General features: G+C 54.4%; 1 protein-coding gene across 1 annotated transcript in view; it reads left to right on the plus strand.

Moving 5' to 3' along the window:
• Positions 1-12,935, plus strand: part of PCNT (pericentrin) — a 96,749-nt gene that overhangs the window by 22,956 nt on the left and 60,858 nt on the right. The window contains 4 exon segments of the mRNA XM_032630312.1: positions 128-333; positions 1,042-1,493; positions 2,775-3,297; positions 11,679-11,804. Coding sequence (XP_032486203.1) covers positions 128-333; positions 1,042-1,493; positions 2,775-3,297; positions 11,679-11,804 — 1,307 coding nt within the window.

Genomic DNA, 12,935 nt, shown 5'->3' on the forward strand with positions numbered 1-12,935 from the left:
CACTTCTGACACCAAGCCCACACGGGGAGTTTCAGGATCTTCGTGCAGTTGTCTGAGGCTTCTGAAGGTAGGTGTCTAGTCTGAGTTGCGGGTCAGCCTGACGGTCCTGCCCCCTGGTCCCCTGCAGAGCTCGCCCGGGTGCCCCTCCTGTGTGCACACAGCACGGCCTTGGAGGGGGCAGCCGGAGACTTGGGTCTGGAAACCATGCACAAGGCTCATCTCCTGCTTCTTCTGACGGAGCTCAAGGAAGAAATCGACCTCTTAAAAGTAGAAAATAGAAATTTACACGAGAAATTGCAGCACGAAATCCGCCTAAAAGAGGACTTGGAGCAAGTAAGTTGAAACACCTCACCACTCTGCACTTCCCGCGTCCACCGGGGCCCCGTGTTAACCGGTCAGGGTCAGCGCAAGCCCCCGACGTCCACCACGCCCTCCACCTGGAGCAGTGTTTGCTTGCTGGGTGCCTTCCTCGGGGTTGGGTTGGGATGCCACCTGAGCTGGGGCCCGAGTGTGCTCCTTACAGGGGCCTCCAGCGCTCAGGGCAACTGGCCGGAGTCCTCCGAGGGGTCCCTTGTAGAACCTGGAACGTTCATTGTGCAAGTCCAGAGACTTGGCCTGGCGCTGTTTGCTGCTCTCCTGTGGCTCCGTCCTGGCTGGTGGTGGTTCCTTTGTCTGCGGGGTTGGCCTTCCCTTGACGGGAGGCCCCGTACGTGTCTGATCCCCTGTGCTGGTCTTGGCACCGCAGAGGAGCTCCCCTTTGCGTGTGTGTCCAGACCTGCCAGCCCCAGAGGTAACAGTCGGGGCCAGGTGCCGGGATGCACACACGTTTTACTTAAGCAAAGAGTCTTATATTTGTGCATTTTAGGCTCCTTTATTCCCATCAGGATAAGAAACATTGCCATTGCTCTGTTCAGTGTGATATGGAACTAGTGCTTGTATGTTGTGGAACTTCTCCATCTTCAGAGATGGATTTGGGTCGTTGCTGCCAGTGATCTTTTCATTTAATTTCCTCCTTCTTAAATAAAATTGTGCTTTCTGCAGGTGAAGTGTACTTTAGTTGAAGCCCACCAGGAAGCACTGAAGAGCGCTAAGGAGAAGCTTGAGCTAATGAGACGAGAACTCAGCGAGAGAGAGGCCGAGTGGGAAGTCACGAGTGAGGACCCGAGGAGAGGGGCCGAAGAGAGGCCGACGCAGCTGCTCCTCGAGCTGCGGGAGCAGGCTGAGTCCGAGAAGCTGTCCATGATGCACAGGTTTGAGCTTCGAGAAGCCGAAATGAGGCAGCTGCAGGACCAGCAGGCAGCCCAGATCCTGGACCTGGAGGGGTCGCTGATGGAGCAGCAGGGCCGCCTGAGGCAGCTGGAGCTGGGGCTCTTGGGGGACGAGTCTCTGCAGTGCAGCCAGTGTGGCCGGGAGCTGGGCGGTGGTCTGGCCCCCACGGACCGGGACCATCTGAAGGAGGACTGTGCTCTCCAGCTGCAGCTGGCCCAGAGCAGGTGGGTGACGTTCCTGTGGCCGCCTGTTCAGTACGGAGCCGCCCGCCTGCCTGGGTGAGGCCGGTCCCCAGGAGGGCACGCGTGGCTCTTGGGGCTGCGGGACCTGCTGGCAGCAGCAGCACCCCCGTCCTTCCTGTGGAGCCCCTGTCCCGTGATCCACGCTGCCCTGCGTGCATCTGTGACAGTCGTTTGTGTTCTTTGCACGGTTTACGGTTTCAGTAGCAGAACTTCAGCCTCATTTATCATAAGGACGTGTGGTTCATTTCTGAAGTTTCTTGTGTATTTTAAACTCAAACAGATTTTTGAAAAAAAATAAAGAGTTTTTCTGAACTATGTACGTACTTCTCTGAAGCTTTAAGTAGATTTAGAGTGTGATTTGGTTTGCTGCCTCTTTGCACATCTGGGCTGTAGTGACCAGGGGTGTTGGTGAGCCCTGATGTCACCGGAGCTACTGTTGGTTTTGCTGCTTCTCACGCGGCAGCTGCTCCCCAGCGTCATGAGGCAGGTGCAAGAGCTTCTGCTCTGGGGTCTGAGAACTGAGTTCAAATCCTGACCCACCGTGTGAGCTGGAAGGACGCAGGCACGGTGGACACACTCATGAGGCCTTAGCGCCCTCCTGCATGGGCTGATCAGTGGAAAGGCTTTCGTGGTGTCTGGTCCACAGTTAGTACCTGAATCCCATCCCAGCTCTTGTCACTCACCTGAACGTACCATGTGGTGCTAATGTGTAATGGGTGCCCTGTAGAGATTCTTCCCTGCTGGGGTGCTGGGTGCTTCAGTTAGAGGGGCGTCTGCCTGCTTCTGTGTTTGCTAGCCAGTGTCACCTGCAACTCATTTAATTCATGCCCCTAATTCACCCCGAAGGGGTTTTGGGGGTCTCTTGAATGCTCTTTGCAGCCCTGTTGGCTCCTGTGAACAATGCCGCCGCCCCTTCCCTGTTGAGGTCCTCTCCTTCCCAAGGAGCGGTCACACCTGCTTCCCTGTGGTGTCTGTGGAAATGTGTGTGTGGTTTCTTGCTGGGCGTCCTGTACTTCAGTCTGTGACCGGGGACGCCTGGGCTCTGGCGTCCGAGCTCCTCTGGCTTCGTGGGCCCCTTGGCTCTCCGCTCACGGCTGGCAGTGGGGCTCAGACCACCTGCAGCCCCGGGAGGTGGAAAGAGCAGGGAAGATCTGGGCACGATGGTCTCACCAGTAGAAAGTGGTGTCTCCTGTGAGGAATGTGAGCTTGATGCTTTTGTGGCTGCACGCTGGCTCTCCATGTTCACTTGGCTTGTCTCCTCAGGTTTTTAGAAGAACGTCGAGAAATCACAGAGAAATTCGCTGCAGAGCAAGACACCTTCCTGAGGGAGGCCCGGGAGAAGCACGCCCGCGAGCTCCAGCTGCTCCAGGAGGGACACCGGCAGCACGTCCTGTCCTTGACGGCGGGGCTGGAGACCCGGCACCAGGCTGAGGTGGACGCGCTGAGGGCTTCTTTGGAGCGAGAGTGGTGGGCTCTCTCAGAAGCCCGCGTGGCTGAGCTGCAGACAAAACACGCTGCGGAAATCAGTGCTTTGGAGAGCAGACACGCGTCACGCCTGGACGCTTTGGAGTCGCGTTACCTGTCTGAGATGCAGACCTTGCTGGGCCTGGAGGAGCAACTACAGAAAGAGGATGCTTCTCACCACATGGTCTTGACTTGGGTGTTAGAGAAGCTGAAGCTGAAACACAATGAAGAGCCCCAGTCCACAGAGAACGGCCTGAGAGCGGGAGAGAACACAGAGCACGTGGAGGGTGTGAGAGCCTCCTGGCTGTGCGGAGCTCGCCAGGTGAGGTGCGGGGCTTTGCCCTTCCCCAGGACTGGTGTCTTCTGTTGCCCATGTGTGTCAGCTGCACGTGTGTGTGTGTGTGTGTGTGTGTGTGTGTGTGTGTGTGTGTCCGTCCCAGGGACAGCGGTGGGTTTCCTGGTGAGGCGGGTACAGAACAGTGAGTTTTACGCGTTTTTTGGTCCCAGGCTCCTTGGTGAAGGCTTTGGATCTCTGATCCTGGAAAAACGTGCGCCTGTGCCTGCGCACAGCGTTCCCTGTGAGATTTCAAAGGGTTCAGAGCGCTCCTTGGGGCCTCTACCGATTTCTGTGAGATTAAACCTTCTGTCCTGTGTCAAGAGCAGCAACTGTCCCCTTGGCAGGTGCTTTCAGCGGTAGTATGAAAGGAGCTTCTGGAGACGGCCCCATTGCCCTGGCCAGCGCTCCCGTTTCCTCATCTGCAGACCCATGGCACTTGTACGTCGCGAATAGGATGCATTTATTTGGCTAGAACATCATCACGTAGCGGGAATTCAGTGTGGGGACGGGCTGCTCTGGGCCCACTGGGCCAGGTGTGCGCGCCAGGCACTCAGGAATGATCCTGTTCTGGCGCCTTCATACTTCTGTCACGTATTTAAGAAGTAGATATCCAAAATTACAAAGCAGGAAATCTCAGCCTTGTGAGAACACAAGGGCCAGGTAGAACCTTCGCTCGTGACTGAGACGTGCTTTATGAGATGTTCCCAGGGGGGTTTTAAGCTCCTTTGCTCCTGGTTTAGCTTGTTTAAGGATGGAAGGAAAAAGGCAGCCTAGTGCTGAGAGGCGTGGTGGCTTCATTTTATGCTCCGGCTCTGCCTGTCCTGTGTGGTCTGCGTGCGAAATCTTTTCCTTTTTTTAAAAAAATGTTTCTTTATTTGGCTGCACTGGGTCTTGGTTGCAGCACGCGGGATATTTGTTGCCGTGTGCGGGATCGTTAGTTGCGGCGTGAGAACTGTTGCGGCATGTGGGATCTAGTTCCCTGACCAGGGATTGAACCTTGGCACCCTGCTTTGGGAGCATGGAGTCTTAGCTACTGGACCACCAGGGAAGTCCCTGCAGGCGAGATATTGAACAAATTACCCGAGGGCTGAGCACATTCCACCTGGGGTCATGAGCCTCTGGCCTGTCCTTGAATTCAGGCCGCAGGGCAGGTGTCACAACTCCTCCCTGGGAGGTGTCCTTTTGGTGTGAATTTGGAGCGCTGTGGTACCCCCAGGCCAGTCCAGTGAGCTCTCAGTGTCAGCTTCAGTTTCCTCCCATGCAGATGGATGTGTGGGGAAGGGGGCTTGTTCCCAGCCTGTGGATTTAAATTAGATTCCCTGGGATTATAGGGTTTGAAGAAGATGAAGTTCTAAAAGAATATCAAGAGGAAGAAGTACGCATTTTTTACATGAGAAAGCTATGTATTTTAAACCACGGCTTAATTTTATTAGTGTAAAACGCACTTGTAGGAAGCACGTGGAGTGTTTCCCATCTTGCAGGTGGGAGGTGTGTGTGGGAGTCAGGGCCCTGTGGACTCGCTCTCTGCAGGTGGAGCTGGTGTGGCCTGCTGAGGGCCTGCCCCTGGGGCAGCAGCCAAAAGCAGCCGTGCAGGAGCTCAGGTCCGGGCACGTGGCCGAGAAGCAGGTGCAGGAGGCTCCGCAGGAGGGGGCCCCACAGGTTCCTTCTGGGCAGCGGTGGCTTCAGGGATGGCCTGGGGGTCAGGCTCTGGCCCCCACAGGGATGCCGGTGACATCAGCAAAACCGCTGGGCCTCCTGAGGCTTCTCCTCGTGACCAGAGCCCTCGGGTATACGTGAGGCCCGCAGTGGGGTGGACGCTGGGCAGGCCTCACACCTGCCAGGAGGGCCCGGGGCCTGTGCTCAGCAGGGGTGGCGTCTCTCAGGGGGCACCAGGAGCTCCATGTCCTCTGCATCCCGTGCTGCACCCCAAACCCTGGGGCCCATGGTGCAACCCGGGGGCACAGCCCTGCACAGACTCCGCCCAAGCGCCCTCTGGCCTGGTGCCGGACACCTGCTGCCTGGCAGCTTCTGGAACACCCTGGCTGTGACCTCCTCTGAACTTGGCCTTGTCCCCCACCTGGAAACTCCCACTCTTGCCTCTCTTTCGTCAAATCGTTTTCTCCATGAGCCCTTCCTTCTGGGATGGCCCCTCCGTCCAGGACTCATGGCCCCGCGCCCTGTGCCCTGCATGGCCCACGGTGCGTCCCCTGTGGAGCGCGTGCCACGTGTTGCGCTCCTCTCGCCTGCGCTCTGCTCAGTGGCGGCCCGGGCCCAGAGCGGTGCCCAGACTGGGGCTCCAGGGCAGCGCGCCCGGGAGGGTTTTGCTGCCAGGGACCCCGTCCTGCACACCTCTTCAGGGCAGTTGTTGCCGAGGTGCCCGTGGCCCTGCCACACAGTGTCACTAGGATCTCGGAGGTCAGGTGGGCAGTAAGGACCTGACCGAGGGCAGGGCCCCTGGAGGGCAGGGCAGCAGCAAAGTGCCCGGATGTGTCCCATGGGGGCCGTTTGGTGGAGGCAGCTGCCCTGCTCTAGGTTGACCGAGGCTCGCGGGGAGCCCGGGGGCGGGTGGTGTCGGGGGTCTGCTGGGGCCAGGGAGAGGGCCTGTGCCTCTGGACCCAGGGGAGGCTGGAGGAGGCAGTGGCTGTGGAGGAGGATGGAGCAGGCGGGCTGCTTGGGTGTGTGGGTGACGTGTGTCCACGCAGAACAACCACCCCCGGCAGCTGCTCATAGGGATCGGCACACGCTATGGGCTCTTCTTTAGATTTTTTTCTTTTTTTTTGGTTCCTCTGGGCGGCTTGCAGGACCTTAGTTCCCTGACCAGGGATTGAACCCGGGGCCAGGCAGTGAAAGTGCGGAGTCCTAACCACGGGACCGCCAGGGAGTTCCCACTTCTTTGGATTTTTAACTTTGCGCATCACCACGTTTATAAGCAACGTGTCGAATTGCGAGGTCGAGGTTACAGTGGAGTCTAACAAAGCAGTTGGAATACGCGGGGCTGCCATGGAGGCTGGGACCTGGCCCGGGTTCTCGTGACCCGTGTGGGGCTCACACCCCTCAGCGCCCTTTGCATTGACACAGGATGGCAGAGGTGTGTGCGGACGCCATGCAGCCAGGCCCCACGTGATGTCACTGCCCCGCCTGCCCGCCCTGCATGTGTGTAGTGCACACGCGTAGCACACGTGCAGACGTGTGTACGCACGGAATTCTGCACACCGTCCTCGCAGGGCTTGAAAAGCCCCTGGAGTCCATCTGAGGACACTTGGCTGGATGCCCCTGAGGCCCTTCTGCCTTGGTGTTCTTAGATTTGAAATACTTGTGTCTCCGCATCTTCTGGTCTTCCTGGGGGTAAGGATAACTGGTGTTTTTTGTGAAGCATATGTACAAACTTATTGAGGCTATAAATTTTTGTAGGTACTTTTTCTGTGGGGCTTTTCAAAAGGACGTGTTAAAGGCTCATTTTGAACCGTAAAATAAGGCCTGGCATTCGCTAGGTTTCCTAGGTTAATAGTCAGTGCTCTTAGCTGTGTATGTACATGTTGACCGATCTGAAATTAGCATGTAACCTGTTTTTTCACATGGAAGTTCCCAGAATGAGAATTAGTGGATTGGAGAAAAATAAAGGGAAGCATAAATATGACATTTATCCCTTTTGTTTGGTTGAAAAGTCTGGGAGTTGGCATTTTTCTTGGTTTGCTCCTTGGACCCTGAGATGCCCTGAATCCGGGTTTCCCATGTTTGGGGAATGAGAGGACAGGAGGGATCCACACCCAGGAAGCCCATGCCCACAAAACGCTCAGAGAAACACGATAAAAGCCTGGCTGAGACCAGACTTGCAGCTGGTCACTGATAAAGTCACACAAACCATCTTCTCTTCACAATGTCATCTTACTCAGGTTTCATTAAAGAGGACAAAACTCCCTCATCCCCCTCAGTGTCCCCTCAGCCCCCATGTCCACTCAGTGTCCCCTCAGCGTCCCCTCAGCCCCCATGTCCCCTCAGTGTCTCCTCAGCATCCCCTCAGTTTTCCCTTGAGGCAGGAGATAGATGGGCCCAGGCTGAACAGTTTCTCCCCTGTGGACAGAAGCTCCATAAAAGTAGGATAATGGAGGAGGCTGGGCCCTGCCCAGATAGAAGATAAGAGACCATATATTCCTCACTCTCGAAGTCAAGGAGACCCTCCCGACTACACATGCGCAGAAGGGCTCCTTGGAGGTCCAAAAGGAAGGGGCGCCACCTCATAGTAAGTGATGCCAACTACCCATAGATAGGCCTCTTCGCTGGAATCCATCTTGGCTAAGAGATGTGTACGCGCGCGTGGGAGGACCTTGAGATACACCAAATACGGGCTCAGAACCAGGCAGAGCAGGATGGTTGGCCACAGGAACCCGGGAAGAAATGCCCACGAAAGTGATTCAGACTGCCACGAGGGCGTGACGCTCTCTCTGAGCCTGCCCGTGTGTCTACTGTACTCTTTTTCCTTCTAAAAAACACTGTACTTGCTTCACTACTTTCCGTCTCTCTGCGGAAGTTCATTTGTTCATAGCTGACGGGCCAGGGCCTTGTCACTGGCTGCTGGTCCCTGGCGGTCCAGTGGCCAGGGCTCAGCGCTCTCACTGCCGCTGCCCGACCTCAATCTGTGGTCGGGAACTGAAATCCTGCTTCAAGCCGCTGCAGGCCGAGGCCACCTGAGGTCACCCTCACCGCCGCAGCCCGCTTTCTGTCCCTGCAGTGTCCTAAGTGCCCCAGCCCCTCGAGTTCAGTCCTCAGGGGCCATTACAGAGGGGTCAGATGGCTGCCGGGATGGTGCTTGCTGCAGGCACCGTGGAGGAGACGGTGGTCCTGGCTGCAGCCCAATTGCTCTCATGCTCTCGGTGCTCTCGTTGCTGTCATTGCTTTCGGTGCTCTCGTGCCCTCGTGAGCAACGTCCTCCTCTGGGGCGCTGCCCTGAGACCTGCTGACCTGTGGAGGTGTCTGAGTTTCATTTCTCTAATCCTCTGAAGAGTCAGACTCTGCCGCTGGCCTTCCCTGGTATTTATTGGCTTACAATCCTCTCTCCAAAGAACCTTTGTTGGATCCTGTTTGTTCACTGTGATGGTTCTGTTACCTGGTCGTGACATGCGTCCTGCTCTTCGGCTCGGCATTTTTGTACTTCCGTGTTGACTCTCTTTAGAGCGCTGAGATCATTTGGGAAGTATTTTTCTATTTGTTCGTTCAAGTATGTCATTCTTTTACGTTGCTACTAAGGATGTGAGTATTAGATACTGTTTAAGTGACCTTTTTTGTCTAGCTCATTTCACAGGAGAAAACATCTGAGTTTGTGGGAAGGTGGGATATGCAGTTTCTTCCCCTATTTTATTTTAACTTTTTATTGGAGAAAATTTCAACATATACAGAAACAGAGGACAGTTCAGAATCTGACTGCCCATGGGTACACGCCAGTCTCAGTGCATTAGCCGCCCCAATATACCGTAACATGCTCCACGCTAACCTGCAGAGTTAACAGTAATCCCTTAACTTCATCACATGTCCAGCCTAAGTTCCAGTCTCTCCCTGTGGCTGGTCAAATTGGGGTCCACATAGGGCCTGAGCTGTGCTGAATCTGTTTTTACTGCTTCCTGTGACGTTGGCTAACATTTCCCCCTTATTGCCTGTGAACGTGTCAGCAGTCTACACACGGGATGGGATTCAGGTCCATGGCTTGGTGAGAATAGTTCCAGGTGGTGGCCTCTTCTTCCTGCCGTCTTCCCTCAGGCTGACCTCACAGACAGATATTCCATAAAGCCTTGCTGGGTGTCTCCTGGGATGCTGTGGCCATTGTCCCCAAAATAGCAGGGACGTGGTGTTCTTCCTCTGTGAAGGGGTTTTATCTGCGCCACAAATATCTCTGCACCTGTTTGAAAAGCAGTGTCACTTTTCAGAAGAGTTGTTTACGCAGCGCTTGTGAAGCGATTGGATTATTTTTCAGGTTACTTCCCTTTGGAGTTTGGTTGTGAGAAAAGTTCTCTGAAAACATAAGCCTGATTTCCTTTTCTTAGAGCTAAGTGTCCTGCAAAGAAATCACCCTTGTATTGGTAACACTAAGCAGTGGAAGGAAAGCAGGAGTTAACCGTCGTGTGACCACTGCTGATTGCTCGCTCAGGCAGTGTCATCTTTTCTTGGGGAAAAAAAAATCTGTTCGTGTGATTTTTAAAAAATATTAAGAGAACCTCTGGTTATTTTAGATATAGTTTGAATGTCTTTAATTCATTATCAGTTGAATTTATTCTTAATACTATGTTGGTATTCTTTGTGCAGAACTACTTATTTTTTTCTTCTTTAAGTGTATCCATTGTTTTTCTAATGATTAAAGTATATATGACACTTCCCACGTAATTCTGTGGATTTTTAGAAAAACTCGAGATAACTTTTTTTTTTCCTTTTTGCGGTACGCAGGCCTCTCACTGCTGTGGCCTCTCCCGTTGCGGAGCACAGGCTCCAGACGCACAAGCTCAGTGGCCATGGCTCACGGGCCCAGCCGCTCCGCGGCATGTGGGATCCTCCCGGACCAGGGCACGAACCCGCGTCCCCTGCATCGGCAGGCGGACTCTCAACCACTGCGCCACCAGGGAAGCCCGAGAATAACTTTTTAAAAACATCTTTTGCTTATATTGACTTTACCATTTGGAACAGATTAAAGAGAGTTTAGTCAGGCTGGAAATAGAACGATTGTGTGTAAGGAGGTCTTGAGGGGATGCAGGGAGTGGCACAAGTAAAACCCCCTCTGACCCTGTCCGGTCAGGTCACGGGGGCCGAGGTCACACAGCCAGCCCGGGGGTGCTGAGGCGTCCAGGTCGCGGGGCTGAATGCGCAATGACGTCTGTGGCCTCCCCTGACTGTCCTGCTCCAGACCTGGGGGCACGCTGGGCAGAGCAGGTCGCGGTGTCCCCACTGCCCCTCGCAGGTGTCAGGTTAGGGTGATTTCCCCCACCCACAGGGCGCCTGGGAGGGGTGCTGTGTGTCCGCTGCTCCTGACTGCGCTTGGGACGTCTTGCTGGACCTGGCGTGTCTCTGCCAGCTGCCTGGAAACCCTTCCTGAGGCCGTGGAGGTTGGGCAACAAGTCCTGTGCGTGCCTCCCGCTCCTGTAGCAAGGGCTGCTCTGTGCTGGGGCCCGTGGGGCCTCAGTGGGGCAGACGACCCAGGCGCTTGGCATCGGTGGGCTGGTTCTTCCTTCCCAGCCACAGCTCCGTACGGCACCCACCCTCCGCTCTCTCTGTTTGTGGGCAGTGACCCCAAGGCCTGGAGGGACCCCGTGGCCAGGAAGAGCAGCCTGAGTCCCCGGGCCCGGGCTCTCACGTGCACAGTGCAGCCTGCAGGCCCCGGGACTCCAGGCACGCCGGGGTGTGGGGTGCTCTTGGACTCTGACCCTGACCCCAAACAGAAGTTCACTTTTATCTGTTTGTATACATTTGGCTTCCGTGAAAGTTTTGCCTGAAGAATGTGATCTGTGGCACAAGTTCTTCAAGAAGCAGGGGCTTACGCTTCGACCTGTCAACCGGAGCGTTTAACAGGCCAGCGAGCGTGCGGGGTCCACCCTCAGGACCTGTTTGCTGAAGGTGCTGAGGGGGAGGGGCGCAGGTGCCTGTGCCGGGCGGGCGGGCACCCGAAGAGCGGTCCTCACGCGGGGTCCTGTTTATCATGTGCTTTTGCGGGATTTGCCTCTTCTTGGGTGCTGATGTTTTCTTATTTTTCCCAGCGTCCTTCAGTGTCCTGGAGTCTGTTTTTGGGGAAAGGGAGTGTGGCTTGTCCTCCTCTCCCTTGGCCCTGCCCTGCCGGTCTGTGGTGCCCGTTGGCATTCGGGGTTTTGTTCTTGTTCACTAGCATTTTGTGGTTGGCACACACAGAGCCAACATCCGTGGTCAGATCTGGTTACTGTCAGGCCTGCAGCTTCCTTCCTGGCTGTGAACCATCTGGGTGAACCCCGTCCTTCCCATGAAGTGGTTTTGTGGTGCAGATGAGACAGTTAAAGGGCTTTGGAAACTGCCACATGTCCCAACTTGAAATTGCACTTGATTCTTCCTTTTAAAGGATTGAGTTAAACCTATTCCAGGAGAGGAAGTTTATAAAAATGTTCTGTGTTAATTCAGAAACGGTCTGTAGAACTTCAAAGTATAGTTTCAGTGTTGTGCTGTGCAAACCCCATTTTCTGATGCTTGTGACTGAGGTGAGAATCCAGCTCCCACAAAGAGTGACTTGACGTTTTCTGTGAGCTATAACCTGACTGCTGCGTGTCGTCACGTGGAAATATGTGGAATAAGCTGAGCTCCAGCCTCACCACAGATCCACGCACACGGGCAAGGCCCAGTGTTGACCTTCCTCCCCACTCAAGCAGGGCGCTGCGGTTCCTGCGGAGATGGAAGAGGAGGAGAAGCAGCGGCTCTGCTGTCGGGAGGAGATTGAGCTGCTGAAGTGTCGGTCGGAGGCGCTGCTGGAGCAGCACATCACACAGTTAAAGGTACTGGGCTCAAGGGTGATCTATTTCATTGCTATCCTTTCTCACCTGCAAAGTAAGAAAAATGTATTCTAAATTAATTTTGATATGCAAAATTAAAACGTATTCATTGTCTTAGAAACTGAGATTTTTCAAGGCAACTTTTTTTCCTTCATTTTTATATTTAAGTTGACTAGTTAGCATTCCTTTTCTTTTAAGAAATTGTCATCAAATAGTTGACCCTTAACCAACACGGAATTAAGCGTGCCGGCCCTCTGCACAGTTGGGAATCTGCGTGTGATTGATAGCTGGCCCTCGGTACGCGTGGCTCCTCCGTATCCGCCGTCACTGTGCGTCTGCACGCCCAGCCAGCCGCAGATCGTGTGGTGCTGTAGTGTTTGCCATCGAAACAAAAGCCGTGGGGCTTCCCTGCGGTCCAGTGGCTAAGACTCCTCGCTCCCAGTGCAGGGGGCCTGGGTTCGATCCCTGGTCAGGGAGGTAAGACGCCCCATGCTGCTCAGCACGGCCCCAAACAAACAATCCGAGGGTAAGTGGACCCACACTGTCCAGCCCCATGGTAAAGAGCCAGCTGTATTTAAGCCTGGGAAAGTCTGAGCCCTGCTCATGGCCTTGCTTTGGTGACTCAGCAGCGGCCACGTCAAGCCTTTTCTTGCTTCAAGGGGCCTGTTGCCACGGAAGGGTGTCTGCGCGGGATGAGTGAGCATTCAGCATTACTTCTCGCAATGATTTTTACTGTGGTTTTGTTTTGTTTTTAATTACAACCTTATTGAGATATGACGCACATATCATAAAAATCACTCTTTTTGAAATATACAGTTCGGTGGTCTGCAGTATATTCACAAAGTTGTACAACTCTTATTGCCGTCTAATTCCAGAACATTTACATCACCACAAAAGAAACCCCCGACCCGTTAGCAGTCTCTTCCCTCCCCCAGCTCCTGGCAACCCCTGATCTACTCTCCGCTTCTGTGGAGTTGCCTTTTCTGAACATTTTTTAGAAATCGAATCATGCAAAATATGGCCTTTTGTGTTTGGCTTCTTTCACTTAGAATAATGTTTTCTAGGTTCATATATGTTATAGGGTGTGTCAGTACTTGCTGTTTGCTTTCTATACATCTTCTGTCTCTTTTGTTC

This window comes from Phocoena sinus, chromosome 4 (assembly GCF_008692025.1).
Source record: "Phocoena sinus isolate mPhoSin1 chromosome 4, mPhoSin1.pri, whole genome shotgun sequence".
Taxonomy (NCBI): Eukaryota; Metazoa; Chordata; class Mammalia; order Artiodactyla; family Phocoenidae; genus Phocoena; species Phocoena sinus.